Consider the following 23,459-nt stretch of genomic DNA (forward strand, 5'->3'; position numbering starts at 1 on the left):
GCTGAACCATTATACAGTCCCACCAACAATGAATAACAGTTCCAATTTCTCCACATCCCCTCCAGCATTTGTAGTTTCCTGTTTGTTTAATGGCAGCCACTCTAATTGGTGTTAGATGGTATCTCATTGTGGTCTTAATTTGCATCTCTCTAATAGCTAGTGAAGCTGAACATTTTTTCATGTGTTTCTTGGCCATTTGTATTTCCTCTTCAGAGAACTGTCTTTTCATATCTTTTGCCCATTTTATAATTGGGCTGTCTGTACTATTGTCATTGAGTTGTAGGATTTCTTTCTATATGCAAGATATCAGTCTTTTGTCAGATACATGGTTTCCAAAAATTTTTTCCCATTGAGTTGGCTGCCTCTTTACCTTTTTGAGAAATTCCTTTCAGGTGCAGAAACTTCTAAGCTTGAGGAGTTCCCATTTATCTATTTTTTCTTTTGTTGCTTGTGCTTTGGGTGTAAAGTCTAGGAAGTGGCCACCTAATACAAGGTCTTGAAGATGTTTTCCTACATTATCTTCTAGGAGTTTTATGGTACTTTCTTTTATATTGAGATCTTTGGTCCATTTTGAGTTAATTTTTGTGTAGGGGGTGAGGTAGGGGTCCTCTTTCATTCTTTTGGATATGGATATCCAACTCTCCCAGCCCCATTTGTTGAAAAGACCATTATGGCTCAGTTCGGTGACTTTGGGGGCCTTATCAAAGATCAGTCGGCCATAGATCTGAGGGTCTATCTCTGAATTCTCAATTCGATTCCATTGATCTATATGTCTATCTTTGTGCCAGTACCATGCTGTTCTGACACCTGTGGCTTTATAATAAGCTTCAGTCAGGGAGTGTAAGTCCTCCCACTTTGTTTTTCTTTTTTAGAGTGTCTTTAGCAATTCAAGGCATCTTCTCTTCCCAAATAAATTTGATAACTAGCTTTTCCAAGTCTGCAAAGTAGGTTGTTGGAATTTTGATTGGGATTGCATTGAGAGTTTGGGTAGAATTGACATCTTAATGACATTTAGTCTCCCTGTCCATGAACATGGAATATTTTTCCATCTTTTAAGGTCCCCTTCTATTTCTTTTAGTAGAGTTACATAGTTTTCTTTGTATAGGTCTTTTACATCTTTGGTTAAGTTTATTCCTAGGTACTTGATTTTTTTAGTTGCTATTGAAAATGATATCTTTTTCTTGAGTGTCTCTTCAGTTTGTTCATTTCTAGCATATAGAAACATTACTGACTTATGTGCATTAATCTTGTATCCCGCTACCTTGCTAAATTTATTAGCTCTAGTAGCTGTATCGTCGATTTCTCAGGGTTTTCTAGATATAAGATCATATCATCTGCAAACAATGACAGTTTTACTTCTTCTTTTCCAATTTGGATGCCTTTTATTTCTTTGTCTTGCCGGATTGCCCTGGCTAGCACTTCCAGCACAATGTTGAATAACAGTGGTGTCAGCGGGCATCCTTGTCTTGTTCCTGATCTTAGAGGGAAGGCTTTCAGTCTCTCGCCATTGAGTACTATGCTGGCTATGGGTTTTTCATATATGCTCTTTATCATGTTGAGGAGTTTCCTTCAATTCCTACCTTTTGAAGTGTTTTTATCAAAAACGGATGTTGGATTTTGTCAAATGCTTTTTCAGCATCTATTGAGATGATCAATTGATTTTTCCCTTTTGACTGGTTAATGTGTTGTAAAACATTGATTGATTTTCTTATGTTGAACCATCCTTGCATGCCTGGAATGAACCCCACTTGGTCATGGTGTATGATTTTTTTAATGTGTCTTTGGATTCGATTTGCAAGTATTTTGTTGAGGATTTTTGCATCTATATTCATTAGGGTGATTGGCCGGTCGTTTTCCTTTTTTGTAGCATCTTTGCCTGGTTTTGGTATTAGATTGATGTTAGCTTCATAAAATGAGTTAGGTAGTGTTCCATTTTCTTCAATGTTTTGAAAGAGTTTGAGTAAGATTGGTGTCAGTTCTTTCTGGAAAGTTTGGTAGAATTCCCCTGTGAAGCCATCTGGCCCTGGGCATTTATTTGTGGGAAGATTTTTGATGACTGATTGGATCTCTTTGCTTGTGATGGGTTGGTTGAGGTCTTCTGTTTCTTCTCTGGTCAGTCTAGGTTGTTCATATGTTTCCAGGAAATTGTCCATTTCCTCTACATTATCCAGTTTGTTGCCATACAGTTGTTCATATTATCCTCTTATAATTTTTTTTAATTTCTTCAGGATCTGCAGTTATGTCACCTTTTTCATTCATTATTTTGTTTATATGGGTCTTCTCTCTTTTTGATTTTGTCAGTCTAGCTAGGGGCTTGTCAATCTTGTTGATCTTCTCAAAGAACCAACTTTTGGTGATATTTATCCTCTCTATTGCTTTTTGTTCTCTATGTCATTTATTTCTGCTTTAATCCTTGTTATTTCTTTTCTTCTACTTGGTTTAGGATTGGTTTGCTGTTCATTTTCTAGCTTCTTCAGTTGATCCATTAGTTCTTTGATTTTGGCTCTTTCTTCCTTTTTAATATATGCGTTAAGTGCTATAAATTTCCCCCTTAGCACTGCTTTTGCTGCATCCCATAGGTTTTGGTATGTTGTGTTCTCATATTCATTCGTCTGTATATATTTAGCAATTTCTCTTGCTATTTCTTCGTTAACCCACTGATTGTTTAGGAGTGTGTTGTTTAACCTCCAGGTATTTGTGAATTTTCTAAGTCTCTGATGGTTATTGACTTCTAATTGTATTCCACTGTGGTCAGAGAATGTGCTTTGAATAATTTCAATCTTTTTAAATTTATTGAGGCTTGTTTTATGTCCCAGCATACGATCTATTCTGGAGAAAGTTCCATGAGCCCTAGAAAAGTATGTGTATCCTGGTGATTTGGGATGTAATGTCCTGTATATGTCTGTTAAATCTAATTCATTTATCAGATTGTTTAGGTTTTCAGTTTCCTTATTGGTCTTCTGTCTGGTTGATCTATCTGTAGGAGAGAGTGATGTGTTGAAGTCTCCCACAATTATTGTGGAAACATCAATTGCTTCCTTTAGTTTTGCCAGTGTTTCTCTCATGTATTTTGTGGCACCTTGATTGGGTGCATAGACATTTACGATTGTTATTTCTTCTTGTTGAATTGCCCATTTTATTAGTATGTAGTGGCCTTCTTTGTCTCTCAAAACATCCCTGCATTTGAAGTCTATTTTATCTGAGATTAATATTGCTACACCTGCTTTCTTTTGGCTGTAGCTTGCATGAAATATTTTTTTCCATCCTTTCACTTTCAGTTTCTTTGTGTCCCTGTGTCTAAGATGAGTCTCTTGTATGCAACATATTGATGGTTCATTTTTTTTGATCCATTCTGCGAATCTATATCTTTTAATTGGGGAGTTCAATCCATTTACATTCAACGTTATAACCGTGAAGGCATTTCTTGAATCAGCCATCTTATCCTTTGGTTTATGTTTGTCGTATTTTTCCCCTCTCTCTATTAATATCCTTTATTGTACCCTTACCGAATCTCTTTAGTACTGAACCTTTCTCCAAGTCTCTCTGTCCTGTCTTGGTTTCTCTGTCTGTAGGGCTCCCTTTAGTATCTCCAGTAGGGCAGGTCTCTTGTTAGCAAATTCTCTCAGCAGTTGTTTGTCTGTGAAAAATTTAAGCTCTCCCTCAAATTTGAAGGAGAGCTTTGCTGGATAAAGTATTCTTGGTTGGACATTTTTCTCACTCAGAATTTTAAATATATCGTGCCACTGCCTTCTTGCCTCCATGGTGGCTGCTGAGTAGTCACTACTTAGTCTACATTGTTTCCTTTGTATGTGGTGAATTGCTTTTCTCTTGCTGCTTTCAGAACTTGCTCCTTCTCTTCCGTGTTTGACAGTGTGATCAGAATATGTCTCGGAGTGGGTTTATTTGGATTTATTCTATTTGGAGTTCGCTGGGCATTTATGATTTGTGTATTTATGTTGTTTAGAAGATTAGGGAAGTTTTCCCCAACAATTTCTTTGAATACTCTTCCTAGACCTTTACCCTTTTCTTCCCCTTCTGGAACACTAATGAGTCTTATATTTGGACGTTTTATATTATCTATCATATCCCTGAGGTCTGTTTCGATTTTTTCAATTTTTTTCCCCATTCTTTCTTTTATGCTTTCATTTCCCATTCTGTCATCTTCCAGGTCACTGATTCGTTGTTCAGCTTCCTCTAGTCTTGTACTATGAGTGTCCAGAATCTTTTTAATTTGGTCAACAGTTTCTTTCATTTCCATAAGATCATCTATTTTTTTATTTAGTCTTGCAATGTCGTGTTTATGCTCTTCTAGGGTCTTCTTGATATCCTTTGTATCCCGTACTGTGGTCTCATTGTTCATCTTTAGTTCTTTGAGTAGCTGCTCTAGGTGCTGTGTCTCTTCTGATCTTTTGATTTGGGTGCTTGGGCTTGGGTTATCCATATCGTCTGGTTTTTTCATATGCTTTATAATTTTCTGTTGTTTTTGGCCTCGTGGCATTTGCTGAACTTGATAGGGTTCTTTTAGGATTTGTAGACCAATTGAAGTCCTTATCTCTAATTTATCAGATCTACAGCTTCATGGAGTACACTTTCTCTAACTAACCAGTAGGTGGCGTCCACGAGCCACCTGTTCTCCACAAGCCAGTTCTCCCCTGCTTAGCCTTTGTGGTGAGTGGGGGAGTGAGTCTTGTGGGGTCCAATTGGTGTACCCAGCTCGCGTGTGTAGTTGGTGTTGCCTGCCCTGTATATGGGGCGTGTTTCTGGGCAGTCAGGGATGGGGGGTGGCTCTACCAATCAAATCTCCCTGGTGATCCTAGAGTTTTAAAGCTGCTGCAATAGTCTAATCCTTCAGTTCAGTCCTGCCACAGTTTATCTCTGCCACTGACCCACAAGTCCTTGGTATTGGCATATGGCTCCTGAGACTTGCAAGTGGGCCCCTCTTCCAGGCTGTGCACCCCGGGTCCTCTGTTGAGAGGTGACTGTGCTATGTCACAGGTGAGTGCCGTCCCCCCAGGGCAGTTCTGGGCTGTTGGGCTGTGTAGGGAGGTTCCCAGTCTGCTGAAATGATGACCGAATGGGGCTTTGTTAATTCACACTGTTCCACCTTCCCAACTCTGGGGCAATCAACTGAGGTTGCAGGGAAGGCTAATGTCCACGCCCAGTTTTGTGGTGTGTGCCTGTTATTTGAAGCGCTTCCGTCACACTGGGTTGTCTGGGGCAGCTCTTGGCTATGGGGCTGGTGATGGGCAGGAGTGCTTCCTGTCCACCAGGATGATGGCTGTGAGCAGACACCCCCCTTTTCTTGGGAAGTTGTGGTGTTTAGTGAATTTTCTCAGCCACTGGATTATTGCCTTTTGTCTCAGAGCTCTCTTAGTTCTGCTCTTGTCTTCACCTGCCCAAATTGCAAGTCTTTGAAGCTTTCTGTATTGGGCTTCTTAGGGTAATTGTTTTAGAAAAAGAAAAAAGGATTAAAAAAAAGGGCCCTCCTCAGAGATCTAATGGGCTATTGAAATGCTAAGAGACAAAGCAATTAGGGCCATTAAGGAAAGGTCCACAGGGCAGAGAGATCAGCTTTTCTTCGGGATTTGCATGAGCCTGAGGGCCTGAGCTCTGCCTTTCCCCTTTCTATGTTCACCAGAACTCCAAAAATCCTCTGCTTTTATTTTGAAGTTTTTCGTGTTGTTTTTTTCTATGCGTGTCTCCTCTCTGCTGGGCTGGCTGCTCTCAGATTCTCTGGTGTCTGGTCTCAGTCTATCTATGGTTGGAGTTTGGGTCAGTAGAATGAGTTTCTGATAAGAGCTGCCACTGCAGTTCTCCCTTCTCCTTCCCGGAGCTGACAGCCCCTCTTCCCACGGGACTGAGCCTGGCAGGGAGGGGTGCGGGTCCCCTGGCCACAAAAACTTACAGATTTCGCTGATCTCAGCAGTTCCCACGTTTCATGAGTGTTGTATGAAGTATGCCCACAGTCAGATTGCTCTGTGGTGTCCAGTCCATGCAGTTCCTGGCTTTCTACCTACTTTCCTGGAGGAGTAACTAAAACATACAGCTCACCAGTCCGCCATCTTGCCCCACCAGCAACTTCTGTGTATTTATTTTTATATATGGGATGAGGAAAGGTTCCAACTTGCATGTAGATATCGCGTTGTCCCAGCACCATTTGTTGAAGTCTATTCTTTCCTACATGAAAATCAATTGGTCTTAAATATAAGAGTTTACTTGAGGACTCTGAATCTATACGAATACCACATTGTTTTGATTACTCTGGCTTTGTAGTTCAGTCTTAACATCAAGTGTTTTTCAAGATTTGCTTTGGCTACTTTGGGTTCCTTGCAATTCCATTTGAGTTTTCATATCAGCTTGTTAATTCCTGCAGAAGAGCAGGTAGGATTTTTTAGGGAATGCATTGAATTTGTAGATCAATTTGGGGAACACTACTATCTCCACAGTATTATTTTCCAGTCCATAAACACAGGATGTCTTTCCATTTATTTAGGTCATCTTTTCTCTCAACATTTTGTACTTTTCAGTTTAAGCTATAGCAAGGGGGACATCTTTGTCTTGTTGCTGATCTTAGGGAGAAAGCTTTCAGCCTTTCACTATTATATTAACTTTTGAGTGTTCCATACGTGCTGTTCATCAGGTTGAAGAAGTTCCCTTCTATTCTTAGTTTGCTAGAATGTTGTTAAAAGGATTTCAAAAGAAATGTAAAAGGCTATGAATCTTTAATATATAAAGGAATTATGACTCATGTTTAAAAAACCTGGAGGGGGGATAACTTCCCCACAGTTGTAAGAATCCAGGATTTCCAACTGGACATCTCACTTTTCTTTACAAGAACCACATTGCTCAGCTGCTTTTGAAGATAAACATTATCATATGAATAGGTTCTGACCATTGATGGAGAAGGCAGTAATGTGTGCAACTTGCTGTACTAGTACTTAAAGGGCAGAGGCATGCCTCTGTTACTGCTGCTGCTTGTTTCAAAGTCTTGCATGGTGGTGAGCTGCCTTGGACCATGTGAAGCACAACACACAACAGATGAAAGGCCTGGGTTGGCAATGGATCACTTTAGACAAGTTTCAGCCCCCGGGGACACATACTGTTTAAGCTACTATTAACTTGGGTCTTTCTTATCTCCAGGTGAACTTAAATCCTAATTATGTTACAGCCAGAATGAAAAGCAATAAACATAATCTTCTCAGTGCCCTTGGGAGTCTGAATTTATTTAAATAATTCTTCCTTTCCCCTAATAGAGTAAGAGTCCAGTACTATGCCCAAGAACACTTTCAAAATGCTGTGGCAGTGCCTGTCCCCCCGCCCCAGGAATTAGGATAAAGGACACAGAACTTAATATCCATTTAAGCTGATATGTAACCTTGTCTTAACCAAGCTGAAGTGTGAAGTGTTATTTCAAGGATGGCCAGCTTGATCAAAGGTAAAAGCTAAAATTCAAAAGGGACACTGATAAATGATCACAAAATTTAAATTATTACATAGAACAGAACTGAGTTTTACAACTGATATGTTTTAATGTAATTTTAGGCCATTCATTTTACAAACACTTATGCCTCCTATGCTTAAGGCATTGTGCTAGATCTTCCCAAAGACATGGCTTAACTTAATCATATTAACAGTTATTAATGACTTTTTCTTTTCATGCTTAATTCAAGGGCTACATCTAGGGCTGAAGAGCAGCATATAGTCCTAGGGCTATAGTTTGGCCACCCCAGATCTTAACTCTAGGTCTCTTAACAGACATGAGCAGTCACTATCTTAATAAAACGTGTATATGAGCATTCACCATTTTATCACCTGCAGAGAAAAAGATTTAATTTTCTTTATTTAATACTGATAAATGGTTTAGGTTTATTTTTTTAAAAAAATGGATGTCTTGTTTACAAAATACTGGAAAAGTTTTTTTATACTAGTGCCAGCCACAATGAAATCCTGAAACCCACAAAGAATCTGAATTAATGTCTATAAATTAAAAAAAGTTAGAAAATCTACATACAACTATTTACAAGTTTGTAAATACTCTAAAAATTTTCCAAAAGTCCTGCAAACATCTAGAAATACTGACAACATATTAAGATTCATGATCTTAAAAATTATAATTTCATGTTAAACTTAAGGAAACATTTGATGCATTAGAAACTACCACTTAAATGCTATTTAATACTAAATATAATTTAGGTATAATGTCTAATTTCACATTAGAGTCTATAAATTAAAACCAAACAAACCAAAACATATTAAATCCTAATCCCTGGAAAATAGGGTTCTAAAATGTACTCTAGATTAGATTAGATTATATGAAAACAAAACATTCTCAAAGACATATCAATACGTTTTCTTGAAACAAAACCTCAGCAAACAAGAATTTTCATACTGTGCATGGGGAATAACTAAAACCTTTATTAGATATGGTTTTCCAATAACAAGAAGTGAAAATCGAATTGGAATTAATCAATTCAAAGAGCAGTGAAGTGTGAAATTTTAAAAAGACTAGCTATCATCTGGGGGATAAAAGGTAAAGGAAGACAAGTATTTCTTCTATAATACTATTCAAATATTTCCCCTCTGTACACAATGTTGCATATATACAACTATCCATTTTTATGTTATTTATATAACAGTGAAATCCCCTTAAGTAACCTAGGGTATACAGATGGTGTCCAACTTTGGGGAAACTAGAAACATACTTGATTAAGTTTTCACCCACACATTTTAGCGCTTTTTTTTGCCAAGATTTTAGCAGTCAATTCATAAATATAGGAAATACTTTCACTCCTTCAGTGTTAAAAAAGAAAACCAAAGAGTGCCAACGAAAGTGGCTTAATTAATGGCATACAAGAAAAACACAACACCAATGGGTTTTCTTAATTTTGCATTTTAAATATCAATATGTGCATGTTTCATTTTTACAGTTATAAATTTTCTAGTCTGTTTTAGACAACAGCATTTAATAGTTTTGAATCCATTAAGAGATGTTGCTTTCAATTTGAAACATTGTGTGTATATGTATATAAAAAAATAACTGAATGTATGATTGATCTGACATCCGTTTAAGATCAATAAAGGCTTATTTTTGAACATGCAGGTAGTAGAGAGGGAACAAACCAACCTCTCTACATTGTCTTGCTGCTGGCTTGTTTTTGCAGTGGTATCAATAGTGGTTTTTGGAGGGAATGCATGTGCCTTCAGCCTCTCTCTTTAGGATCAGATACCACGGTCAACGAGAAGGATAGGGAAAATGGAGAAAGGGGAGTGGGCAAGTGTTGAATGTCAAATTTTAAGTATGTACCTCTTCTAGGTACAGGATAAAAACAGGCCAATGAGGAAAAATAAATTTTATAATTAGGGGAAACCCTGCAATCAAATCAAAAGACATTTTAGCCGAATTAAGTTCTTTTAATAGATTGCATATATAGATGTTTAGCCACACTCTTCAATCTACTCTTTTAAGAGTAGAACTTTATATCCAATTTACATGCTTCAGATTAAGATAGCCTTTCTTATTTGTTACAGTATGGTCTTGTATTCAAATTTCCACTGGTACATCGAGAGTTAAGAAAAAACATAGGACACGGAGGAAGTTGCCATTTTTTAGCAGCAATGAAATTATCATTAACCCCTTTTACATACCGAATTCAAGTCACTATCAGAGGTGAGTTCACCACAAAGTCACCAGGTACAAAACTGCTATTTCATTTTTAAATTAACTCGACATTTCCCCTGAACCCCACCCTATTACATCCCTTCTTTTTATAAACAGCAAACATTTTGCTATTTTATACATAGGCTAGCAGGCTTGTTTCAATATGAAAGTGCTAATTCATTTACAGATTTTTAAATCAGTTATGTAGTGCTACAATAAATGTCCAATCTACATAGGAACAATCTTTGATGAATGAAAATGATGAAGTTTGAATAAGGCTATCAGATTACCTTATCTTATTTACATATAAAGAATAGATACCCAATGGTGAGGAAGAGAGAGAAATTGGACAAATACTCATAGGTGTAAAAATTACATCTACCTTTGAGCATATACTGTAAATGAGACGTTTTACATAGTCCTGTAGCCCATGCCTATTTTTTTCCTCAGAAAAAGAAAAGCTGCCTTCATGACATCTCCTCTTGTTTGTAGATTTCCACAGTGTCATTTGATGCTTCAGAGTCGGGATCTTACTTTCTTCAAAAAATAAAGAAAATACCCCCCAAGTCACCCTCCCTCCCCCACCAAAATCCCTCTGGTATGTTTTCCAGTGCCAGGTTGCATGATCAGGTCCCACCTCCTGGGTTTTTTGTTCAATCTATTGATCAATTAGTTTAGAGTAAATAACATGAACCAGTTCTGGAACCACTACTAGGAGGAACACAAGCTCTTCACTACAATCACGCAGCAGGAAAGAAAGTGATAACTCAATTCATCCCTGGCGCTGGGCCTCCAAAATTGAAAGAACTTGGCACAACTGGAGCATTGAATTTGTATCCTCCATGCTTCTCAATCATTTTGGATTCTAGAAAACAAGTAATTAAGTGAATTAACATTCTATCATCTTACTACTTTGGGGGGAAAAGGGATTGTCATTAACAAGCCTAATAGCTTAACCACCAATAGAAACCAGTAATTTCAAAAGTCAGCCACTGTTCTCCTTCCAAATGTATTTATGGGTGGCAAGAGGTCACAGTACGTAAAGAAAACAAATCCTTCTGTTGTATGCTGCAGACTTCTCAGCCAACTTTTACCTCCCTATGGTTTAAAAAACAAAACAAAACTTTAAGAATACTTCATTTTGAGTAAAATATGCCAGTAAGATTCTCTCTCCAAGGAAAATAAAAGCTATGAAATTTAATGAGGCAAATCCAAATATAAAATACTTGAGAAAGTGGTGCATTTTTTATAATGAGGGCCCTTCTTGGAATATAAAGCTAGTTCACCTAATGGTATTAAGGCCTATAAAGCTGCATCTGTTATACCTGCAGATGACTACATATTAAAAGATTATGATTTTCTGGGTATTGCTGCACTATTCTCTAATACATATACATGAAATTTTCCTAAAGAAAATGCTTTTTAAAATTTTATGGTATTTCTCTTAGGAACTACACAGCACGACCACATATTAAACAATCTTACCTAACCCCTCCCCCCACAGTGAAACTTTGTCTAACTCTTAAGTCTGTAAACTTATCTTCCTGTCTTAGAAAACACAGAAGGAAAAACAACAAAAAAAACAAGCCCAACTGCACAAATACGTCAAATGCCCTATAGACACCTGTGTTGCTCAACAAACTAATGGCATGAAAATTAAAACCAGGAGAAAGGAACTAATCTAGATTAAAACTTTTAGAGATACAATTAGGAAAGTTTTTGTAATTCCTAGCAAACCAAAATGTAAAAATGACATGTCTTAGATATGCAGTGTTCCATATAGTAGCCACTAGCCACTCGAAAAGTGGCTAGTTCAAATGGAGATACTGTTAAGGTATAAAAATATACACCAGATTTCAAAGGCACAGTACCAAAAAATGTAAAATATCTCACTAAAATTTTATATTCATATTAAATATTTTGGATATATTAAATAAAATATATCATTAAAATTCTTACCTGTTTCTTTTTACTGGTTTTAACATGGCTTCTAGAAATTTTAGAATTACACAAGTGGCTTGCATTATATTTCTATTAGGCAGCACTATTTTAAGCAAGGTAACATGAATGTGGACTGGCCATTAGATATATTATAAATAATATTAAACTTTTAATTTTCTATGGAAAACTATTAAGCTATAATTACCTAAGACATCCTTTTTTGAAATGCATAATTGAAATGTTTACAGGTGAAAAGATGATGCCTGGAATTTTCTTTAAAATACTTAAGAAAAGAAGACACACTCTAGTTTATGGGTTAAATAGAATGCTCTACTATCAAATCATCATCATGTACTTAAGCACTGTGTTTAAATCTGCTACTCAAAGTAGTTATTTGCATTTAAAAATAAAGACTAAAATTATAATAAGGACCAAAACAGTAAATTAGTCAAAAACAAAATTCAATTCTGTTAAACCCTTCAAATTAGAGTTAGACATGAACAAGTTAGCATGGTCACTGTCTATACATCCCTGGAGATCAGGAAAGTGATTAAACTAGAGGAAGGAGTAGCCACAAACAAGATGGAATTTAACAAAGGATTATGAATCCTGCATCTCTATATAATTTTCTTCTTCTTAGTTGCCAGGGTATTAGAATAGCTAGAAGGAAAGAACTGAATTGGTGGAGCTATAACCCATGGCACTCTTTAAATTTGTTCTATAGCTACTTGTTAAATTGTAATTTGAAAGTTATCACTTTTTGTATATACGTTATATTTCACAATAAGGAAATAACTGAAACTGTAGAACTGTAACCTGTAACATTCTCTGAAATTTGCTCTCTACTTGTCAAATTGCACTTGGAAAGTTATCACTTCTATGTATATATGTTATATTCCACAATAAAAAATATGATTTACAAAAAAAAATTAAAAGTTAGAAAATCCTATGGCTTTTAATTAATTTAAAATTATTTCATATAAAATTTTAAAGTCACTGAATGAATTGAATAGAGTTTAAGGTCAATTAACATACCATGGGCTGCTCTTCTTTGATCTGCCAGAGTTGCTATATCCTGTAACTGTTTTCTTTGTTCTTCGTTAAGACCATGAGTCAGAGCCTGATACCACACAGGATTACGACTTTGAATAGCTGTCATAAAGAAAATTAAAAATACCCAGGAAGGCAATAATAAGAGTACTGGTTAGCTCCTTTCTATTCTGTTCCTCTTATCTCATCCCCACCCATTTGAAATTCAAACCTATTTTATATTCTCCCCAATAATAACTTTTTTGTTCTCTTTCCTTGAAATTCAACTCAAATCTACTGTGAAATGAACTTTCAAGTTCAGCTTTATGACTTAATAACATCTAATCTTTCTAATAGCTCATACCTATTTAAAATAAAGTTTGACACCAAATCAGTTCTTAAAGTAACAAATGTTCTCCTAATAGAATCATAAAAAGTTATATAACTGGAAGACATTAGAAATGAAATTAACCCAACAACCTTAAAAATTCAGTTAAAGCAACCTGAAAATGAACAAATCTCAAATTCCTAAATTAAAAAATAAAATCAACAAGTAGCTGCAGAAAAGCAGTGAATGGCAAAATAAATGCCTTGCCTTCTCAAGCCACCCTTAAATAGATTTCTTTTCAAACAAAAGCAGTTTTGCAGTATTCCAATTAAAATCAAAATTAAGTCATTATCTTTATACTATAGCCTAAAATAATAGTCAAACTCAAGGTAAAGAAACAGAAAACAAATATTCCCAAGTCACAAGATCACCTGTTAAACATTGCAATATTCCCATAAAAATAAGCACTAGATAACTGATATATAGCCCCAAACAGTAATGCCAACAATGTAAACTCTGATTTCCTTATGTACTAGCTACCAGAAAGTTTGGGCAAAATGTGACTATCACATGATTTTCTGTTTCTACTTGATTGAGTTTACTGTACAGGGGCCCTCTATTATAAGCCATCCTTTTTAGAAATTGATTATGGGTTTACGTTTATAAAATACAAAGGTATGGACAAAACATATCAGTAGTAGTTCTAGGCATCTCAATTATTTTGTGCTGCCATGTAGCTCTGAAACCATTCCTTCATGTTTCCACAAACTTGTATCATAATTAATTTGTCATGGCTGGGGAAACTAAAAGCCTTGGCTTACCAAAACTTTGTTCTAAATCTAAGATCCTAATGCATAGGAATAATTACTAGTTAGGAAAGTGATTAACAGTGGAGGAGGGGGAGATTTCAAACATAGTAATTTTAATTTCTTAAACTAGATAGTGGAACACAAATGTTGTATTTTTTGTTTAAATAAGAAATCCAAGTAAATAATGGTAAATACACAGATACAACTAAATGATACACACGTGAGAGTGGTTACTTCTGGGTAAAGCTGGCGTACTGGAAATCAGAAGTAGGAAGGAGGAACTGTGATCATATAATCTTTTTGGACTAGATTGTTTTCCTATTATGTGCATGTTTAAAAATTACAAACTAAATAAAAGTAAAATTATGAGGAGGAAAAAATAACCCGAAATTCTATGGGAACAGTAGAAATAATTTTGGTTATTTTGCCGACCACTCCTAAACCACATTCTAGCTTGGTTTTGATATTCTGCAATTGGCTCAGTAAAACAGTGGATCACAAAGAGCTATTTAAATTACAAATAAATTAACTTACTTTGAAATATAGCTTTAAATATCTGATACTCATCAACAGGGTTATCTTCATCATCAATGATTGTGGAATAACCTTCTAGAGCAGTTTCCTCAGCATCATCTTCTTCCCAATCTTCGTCATCTCCATCCTCACCTGCTTGTTTTGCTAGAATCTCCAAATATTCTTGTCCATCTTCATCAATATCATCTTCATCACTACCTAGTTCCTCTGTCAAACCACATAACAAGTATTTTTGTTTAAACTAAAATATTTTACCATTCAACAAAAAGACAATGTTCACAATCGCTGCCAGTAAATTATAAATCACAATTGAAGAAATTTAAGAAAGAGTGCCAGGAATTGGTGTTTAAATACTCAGCAATGAATAGAAACTTGAATTCTCAAGGAAGTCCAAAAACCCAATCATGATTTAACATATCTTTAAAGCTAGATTTGAATGATTGCATAATATGACATTCAACCCTTGGTAAGCTCTTTTTGTTGTTGAGTTGTAGTTCTTTAAATATTCTAGATATTAAACCCTTATCAGATATATAGTTTCTAAATATTTCCTCCCATTCAGTAGGTTCTTTTCACTTCAATAATGCCCTTTCATGTACAAAAATTTTAATAATGAAGTCAATTTTATCTATTTATTTTTGTTTTTGCTACTTATGCTTTTTGAGTAAAATTAAAAATCCATTACCTACTACAACGTCCTGACCTGAAGATACTTCCCTATGTCTGCTTGTAAGAGTTTTATAATATTAGCTCTTATATTCAGGTTATTGATCCCTTTGAATTTTTTCTATAGTGAGGAGATATGCACATTCATTCTTTCCCATGTGAATTTCCAGGTGTCCCAGCACAATTTGATGAAAACAGTATTAGTACATCATACTGAGTAGACTTGGCACACTTGTCAAAAATCAACTAGCTAGACGTGTGGATATATCTCTGGACTCTCAATTCTATTCTATTGATCGATGTCTACCCTTAGGCCAGTACCACAGCATTTTAAAACTGCAGCTTTTTAATAAGTTTTGAAATCAGGAAGTGAGCCCTCAAATCTTGTTCTTTTTCAAGGTTGTTTTGGCTATTCAAGGCCCCTTGCACTTCCGTATTAATTTAATGGCTGGCTTTTTAATTTCAGCACAAAAGGTTACTGCAATTTTGATAGGCACTGCATTGAATTTCTACATTGCTTTAACCAGTATTGACATCTTAACAATATTTAAGTCTTCGAAGCCATTAAGATGGGATGTATTTCCATTTATTTAGGTCTTCTTTACTTTCTTTTGGCAATGTTTTGTAGTTTTCAGTGATCAAGTCTTTCACTTCCTTGGTTAAAATTTGTAGGTGTTTTAGTCTTTTAAATGCTATTGTAAATGGAATTGTTTTCTTGATTTCCTTTCAGATTATTCACTACTGGTGTACAATCCATGTTTATCTTGTGTCTTACAACTTTGCTGATTAGCTTTCTTGTTGATTCTTTGAAAATGTCTATATGTGATGTCATCTGCAAATAGGAATAATATTACTTCTTTCTACTTTGGATGCCTTTTATTTCCTTCTGTTTCCTGACTTTAGTTCTAACTTTGGGTTTAGTTTGCTCTTCTTGTTCTAGTTTCCTTACAAGTGAAGTTAGATTATTGATTTGTGATCTAAATGTAGGCAATTAGACCTATACATTCCCCTCTAAGCATTCCCCTCGCTGCTTCCCATAAGCTTTGGTATGTTGTGTTTCATTTATTTGTCTCTAGTACTTCCTACTTTCCCTTGTGATTTCTTCTTTGACCCAATGGTTGCTTAATGGTTTGTTGTTTAATTTCCACTTATCTGTAAATTTTCCAATTTTCCTTCTGATATTGATTCCTAGCTTTATTCCATTGTGTTCTGAGAAGATACTTTATATGACTTCAGTTTTTAAAATTTATTAAGATTTGATTTGTGGCCTAACATATGGCCTATTCATGTACACTTAAAAAGAATGTATATTCTGCTGTTGTTGGGTGGAATGTTCTATATAGGTATAATTGGTTAATAGTGTTGTTCAATAATTTTATTATTGATTTTCTGTGTAGATGTTCTATGAGTTGTTGAAAGTGGTGTACTGGAGCCTCCAACCATTGTTATAGGACTATCTATTTCTCCCTCCAATTGTGTCAAATTTTTGCTTCATACATTTTGGGGCTCTGTTGTGAGGTGCATATGTATTTATAATCATTGTATCTTCTTGCTGGAATGAACCTTTTACCAATATATATCTTTCTTTGTTTCAATCTTTTTTGACTTTTTTGTCTGACAATAATATAGCCCATCCTGCTCCCTTTTGATTACTGTTTGCATGGAATATCTTTTTCCATCCTTTTATTTTCAACCCTTGTGTTTTTGTACCTAAAGTAAGTCTCTTGAAGACAGCATATAGATGGATCATGATTTTTCATCCACTCTGCCAATCTTGGGCTTTTTAGGTAGTAACTGAGGAGGATTTACTTCTGTCCTTCAGCCATGTTTTCTTTCTGTCTTGCATGTTTTTTGTTCCTCAATTACCCCACAGTGGCTTTAAAAAAAATTGTAATTGCTTCTTTGTAGTGTCCCCTTTTGAGTCCTTTCTCTTTCCTTTTCTCTGCATTTTTTAGTTGTTTTCTTAGTGGTTAATTCCGTAATTACAAATAACATCTTCAGCTAATAACAACCTAGTTCAACTAGTACTCAGCTAGTTTCAGTAGTATACAAACTCTCCACTCCTGAATATCTCTATCCTTCCTACTTTATATTGTTATTGGTTCAGATTACAAACCAAAAGTACAGTAAGGCAGGATTTTCTACCAATTTTCTTACCAATATTCTTTGTATCTTCTTATGGCTTTGAGTTCCTGTCTAGTGTCCTTTTATTTCAGTCTGAAAGATTCTATTTAGTATTTCTTATAGAGCATGTCTTCTGGTAATGAACTTTTTCAGCTTTTAATTGTAAATGTCTTAACTTTCCTTCATTTTTGAACGCTAAACTGAAGGATAATCTTGGCTGACAGTATTTTCTTTTAATGAGTTTAAATATGCCATCCCACTGTTTTCTGGCTCCACAGTTTCTGACAAGAAATCCAACGTTAATCTTACTAGGGACCCCTTGTTTGTGACATGTCTCTTCTTGTTGCTTTCAAACCCCTCTCTTTTGTCTTTGGATTCTGACAATTTCATTCTAAATGTGTGTTGATGTAGATCTCTTAGAGTCTATTCTCCTTTGAGTTCACCGTGCTTCCTGGATGTGTATGTTCATTTCTTTCATAAGATTTAGGAAGTTTTCAGCACTATTTCTTCAAATACTTCTTCCCCTTTAATCTTTTGTCTTTCTGGGACCCCAATAATGCATAAGCTAGTACTCTTGATGTATCCCACAGGCCCGTCAGGGTCTGTTCATTTTTTATTTCTTTATTTTCTTTCTTTTTATTTCTTTCTTCACCTCACATTGGATAACTGATCTTTTCTTCTGCCTGTTCAAATCTGTACTTTGCAGTTCCAAAATTTGTCTGGTTCTTTTTTCTAATTTCTACCTTTTTTATAATTTTGTACAATGTTTTTCAGATTCCTTTAGTTCAGTAAATATATTTAAGACAGTGGATTTATAATAGTTCCAATGTATGAGCTTCCTCAGAGATGGTTTTTCATAAATTCTTTTTTTTTCCCCTGTGAATGGTCCATACTTTCCTGTTTGTGTTTTGTAAGTTTTTGTTGAGAACTAGACATTCTGAGTATTAATGTGGAAATCTACTCTTTCCATTCCTCTAGGATTGCTAGTGTTTTGTTGTTGCTATTGAGGGCAGGAATCAGTGTGTGACTTTTTCAAACTATTTTTCCTTCAAACAGAGTACAGAAGAAGAGGAAAAAAAATACCATAGGTACTGCCTCTTTAAGATTCCTCTACCACTTTTCCCCTAGGGGAGTTGGAACAATGGCTGTCCTCTGAGCCAGCCCCCAGCTACCTGAAGTAGCTGATCAATAGCAGTAATCAGACCACATACACCCCCATATTATGGAGGACTAGATCCTTATAGTTTACCCTGGTGCCACCAAGCTGCATCAGGATCCTGGGCTGCAATCCCCACTGCTGTTTACCACACAGTTGTTGAAGAGGGGATGTGTTACCATTGCATGTAGTGTGAAAGTCATCAGTATTTACTGCAGTTTACCAACTTCTCCCTCTAGGTCTCCCTGGATGCTGCACAATGTTGCATTCCAGAATTTCAAAATAAGTGATTCAGATAGTTCCTGCCAGTTCAATAGTTGTTTTGGCTTCTTACTCCACCATCTTCCCACAATCTTCTCTTCATCTTAATTTTATACTGAAGGTACTCTTAGGTTTTAGTAATAGTAGATGTTTATAATAAAATAAAGCCAGCCAACATTATAAAACATAAATCTTGTAATAATTAATGTAGTAAATGTATACCTTTGTTATAAGTGCCATGTACCAAGCATTATGTCAAGTGTCAAGGATTCAAGCATTTAATCCTCAACCTACTACTGATATACTTCTGAATATACTCATTTAAAAAACATAATAATGACAGAGCCATACTTTTGTCTCCCCTATGAAGCCCTCAACTTACAAAGGAAGCTATCTTAATCTCTCTCCCTTAAATGAACTCAGCACCTTGCACTGAAAACCTATTACACAAAGAGGGAAACCTAATGTAAATGATGGACTATAGTTTATCATATAATTAAAGCAATAATTTTTCAATTGTAAGAAAGTTACCACACTAATGTAAAACATTAACAATGGGAAAAACTGTTTGGGGATATATAGGAATACTGTACTTTCTGCATGATTTCTTTTGTAAACCTACAACTGCTCTAACAGAAAAACAAAAAAACTCATTATACACAGTACTTCTATTTGTTATTGCTAATTATTTCCCCATTAGACTAGAAAATTAGAAGGCGAACATGATATCTTATTCATCTTTGAATCTGTGGGTTTGGAACACATGTAGAATGAACAAATCTTTACTTACTCCAGTAGGAAGATAAGGAAGTCTTTCTATGAATCGATGAACATAAAAATCAAGAAAACAAGCTAAGTCCCATGATATTTCCACTAAGTGAGCTTTTGTTCTCTTCACTGCAAATTCCTTACCTGTTTCATCATCATCTTCAGCTTCATCATCATCATCACTGTCATTCTCATGTTCTGCATGGCAGGCATATGCTCTTTTTAATCCATTAAATAAAAGGATAAAAGCTGGCAAAATCTGTCCAGAAACCTGATTTAAAACTTGTGGTATTTGTTCCATATCAATAAGAGCACAAAGACCCAAAACACACATCTTTCTGTCATGAAGCCTTAAAAAAAAGTGAGAAAAAGATTTTATTATTTCTACTTTTTTTTAATAAGCAGAATTCAACAGAAAGTTAAATAACCAAACATCCAATTTATGTCACTTACCCCAAGAAACAATCAACGTCATTAAGCCACTGTGTAATAAAATGATTTGTAACTGATTCAACATTATTAGGGAAGCGAAGATTTTCTAAAGTATTGAGCAGTAGGTGTGGATTGTAATACAAAGCTGCAATGGCAACCTGTAGGCACATTGTTCGAAGTTCACTTGTCTTAACTTCTCTTGTCAGTCTCTCTAAAGCTGCTTCAACGAATAAGGGAATGCACTGTAAAAAGATCATGAAATATTGTGAAACTGTAATTAACAGCATTCTAACTACCCTACCCATATAACTCAACTAACCCTTTAGCCCCACATTAGAGGATTGGATAGCTTTTATCTTAATCTCAAATGAGGTATTTCATCGGGAAATGTCATTGTAGAGAAAGTGAAGTCTTCGGTGAGGTATTAGTGCCACCCCACAATATGAATCATGGAATCACAATATTCCTCTTGAGACTGACCTGGAAATTTAATTTTCAAAGCTATCTTACTGCGAAATGACAATACGACAAGCCATACTGTCTCACAACATACTACAAAAAAAAAAATCTGAAGCCAAAGCTTATCACCTTGCATGACAGGTAGTCATAAAACTGACCAGTCATATTTCCATACATATGAAACACGTGATCTTTATTATATTTTGGTTAAATTTTAAGCCAAATCTTAGTTATCTAATAACGATATACAGAATATATAGCCACTGTCCCCCACCCCTTAAAAATTGAAGGATAAAGATTCCCTCACCTGATCAATGCCACGCCCTTTGCACTGTAGAATGATGACCTCTAACAATTTTGCTGCATGACACTCTGCATCTTCTCCTGCAACTCCTGTAAGAACCTGAACACAAACATAAAATTGTAATGAAGCTTTACAAAACCTTTAAAGCAAAGAAACACATTCCTTTCCCGTGTACAAACTCAGAATCTTTCCTAAAATATTCTAATTCATATGAATGCTAACACTGCTCATTATACATACATACATATTTACAGTTTTGCCTATCATAGTCCAGCATTCTGGTACTTTGGTCCACTTGATCAGTGTACCTACCTGTAATGCCATTCTTGCCTATAGCATGTTGACAACTACTAACTTCTTATAAATAAGTGTTTACAAACTTACTTTTATAAGGGACCTCTTCCTTTTTTGTAAAGAACTACAAAAAACTAAGAAGCTCCTATTGCTAGGAAAATATTTTCTCCATATAAAAATACTGACATATGAAGGGCAGTGGGCAGCTTTTTGATGGCAAATGCTGCCTTATCAACGCAGACAAGAAATAAAGAACATGGATTTGATGTGTTAATTAGTGCTGAAGGACTGTAAGTATATGGGGTAGTGTTCTGGAATAGGAATATAGATGGTACAGCTGTATCCCTGTTCCCAGAGCGTTAACATAAAAAATATAATTGTCAATATACAATGAAGAACATAACTAGATGATTAACAGAATATGTGCAGAAGAATGTCAACGATGGCTAGCACAATGATAAGGCAGGCGTTTAGAATATAAAGATTCTTGAATGCCTTACATTACTACCATAAAATTTTGTTACTTGTATAGTTTCTTTAAAAAGGGCTCCACATAAAATAAAGTTCATACAAAATCGTTTTGGGGACGAGCACTCAGATAGCAGATAAGACAGATAAAACAGCAGATAATTCAGTTGCCTTTGCAGTTGAGGATTAAATAGATATTACAAAGGCACCCCACCCCACCAAAAAAAAAACACAAAAAAAACAGGTAATATATACCTCTCATTACTTGAAACCCCAATTCAACTTTGTCTCCCAAATCAAACTGTAGGGAAAATAGTTTGGATTTTTACAAAAACCAAATCCTCAAATACTACTAGTGTTGTTATTTACTAAATCATTACTATACCCTCCATAAACCCCACACTTTCCAAAGTTTTTCTTTAGAATACATCTTCAGGCATTCCTGATTCTTTCAAACCTCTCAAATAAATCCTTCATCATTTTCTTTTTTTTATAAATTCCAAAGAACTATACTAAGGAAAACTCCAAGCTGTCTAACAATTAAGAATATTTAATGACAATGAAATGTCAGAATGCAGAGGGAAGGCAAATACTGATCAATACATTACTGTGGCATCCATGCATTAAAGTTTATTTTTAGTTTATGACTTTAAAAGTCCTCAATTCTGTCAGATCCACATATTTGCTACAACGTTGTATAATATACCACATATATTTTCACAATTTCATTCTTTTTACAGCAAAAGCATCATAAAATATTTTGTTATTATCTAAGGATTACCTACCTTTTTGCACATACTATATTTCATTTCAAGATACTTTGTATCAGACAGAAGGGTGTCTGTATCAACTGTTACATAATTATGCAGTAGAGGCATCATATCTGTATTAATAAAAAGCATCAGTTATACAGCTATTCTATTACAAATGCTTTATTCTTTATTTCTGAAATATTTTCATAGACAAAAGCAAATCTTTGACATCACTTTTAAAGTCTTATGCACCTATAATTAAATTCAGAAACAAACTCCTATTATTAAAATGAATTCTTTTGTACTCAGTAAACACCAAAATTACATACACATGCAAACACACATTTATATCTACGGGGGGGGGAGCAGTATATGTGTTATAAAAAGAAAAATACCTCAAGTGAAAAACTAAATAAAAATATTTAACAGAAATCACTGCCATTGATTGCTACTTGATAATAAATCCTAACAATGAAGCACTTGGATCAAAAAAGTGTATGTTCAAATGATGTGCTAAATATTAATTAAAACGGAAAAATTCTAAGTATTTTTACTTACCTGTAAAGTAATCAAAGCCGTCTTGCTGAAAGACCTCAAATACAAGGGGTAGTAGTTGCCACATCTGTGGAGATACTTGTTGACAAGTCAAACTATGTGCTAAAGAGAAGATCTCCTCATAGAATTCTAAAAGAGAATACCAAATCATTAGGACAATGCTTGCTGATGTGAAATAATAACAAATTCTTAGCACAACCAGAGGTATATACCTAACACATGCTGTTGTAAAACAGTACCAATGACCTGTAAGCAGATCCCCTCAAGCTGCTGGGTTATCTAAAAAAGAAGAAAAAAAAATCATATAAAATTGAAGCACACAGAATAAAATTACTAAAATAATGAATACTGTAATTTACTGCATTTAAATATGAAGTCAGTATTGTTAAACTGCTTTAAGTCTTTATTTTGAAATGACTTCTATATTATAAAATTGCAAGCCAACTGTTTATCCAGTGTATGGATGGATGAGTAGAAAAATGGGGACAAAAATTAAATGAAAAATAGGGTGGGATGGGGGGAGAGGTGGATTGCTTTGGGTGTTCTTTTTTACTTTTATTTTTATTCTTATTTTTATTCTTTCTGGTGTAAGGAAAATGTTCAAAAATAGACTGGGATGATGAATGCACAACTATATGATGGTACTGTGAATGGTTGATTGTACACCATGGATGACTGTATGGTATGTGAATGTATCGCAATAAAACTGAATTTAAAAAAAAATTAAACTGCTAGCCAAACTGACATTGAAATGTAATGAGAAAATAACATTACAATGAGACATACATAATAACCTACTTAATAACCTAAAAGGGAAAAAATAACTTTCTGGAAAAATGCAAACCATTATGAAAATAAAGGATCCACAACCACTGAAGCCTACAGCCTATAGACAGCTCATGTGTAAATATCAATTAATTC

The 23,459-nt window shown here is 35.0% G+C and overlaps 1 protein-coding gene across 1 annotated transcript in view; it reads right to left on the reverse strand.

Moving 5' to 3' along the window:
• Positions 1 to 7,505: 7,505 nt before the first annotated feature.
• The window catches only part of IPO7 (importin 7), a 59,209-nt gene continuing 43,255 nt past the window's right edge, over positions 7,506 to 23,459 (reverse strand). The window contains exons 17-25 of the mRNA XM_037840009.1: positions 22,751 to 22,817; positions 22,542 to 22,667; positions 22,017 to 22,114; positions 20,473 to 20,568; positions 19,728 to 19,948; positions 19,419 to 19,624; positions 14,300 to 14,506; positions 12,635 to 12,751; positions 7,506 to 10,523 (exon numbers count right to left, since the gene is read on the reverse strand). Of these exons, the coding sequence (XP_037695937.1) occupies positions 10,426 to 10,523; positions 12,635 to 12,751; positions 14,300 to 14,506; positions 19,419 to 19,624; positions 19,728 to 19,948; positions 20,473 to 20,568; positions 22,017 to 22,114; positions 22,542 to 22,667; positions 22,751 to 22,817 (1,236 nt within the window). The 3' untranslated portion in view covers positions 7,506 to 10,425. The remainder of the gene's footprint in view (positions 10,524 to 12,634; positions 12,752 to 14,299; positions 14,507 to 19,418; positions 19,625 to 19,727; positions 19,949 to 20,472; positions 20,569 to 22,016; positions 22,115 to 22,541; positions 22,668 to 22,750; positions 22,818 to 23,459) is intronic.

The sequence above is a fragment of the Choloepus didactylus genome, chromosome 6 (genome assembly GCF_015220235.1).
Source record: "Choloepus didactylus isolate mChoDid1 chromosome 6, mChoDid1.pri, whole genome shotgun sequence".
NCBI lineage: Eukaryota > Metazoa > Chordata > Mammalia > Pilosa > Megalonychidae > Choloepus > Choloepus didactylus.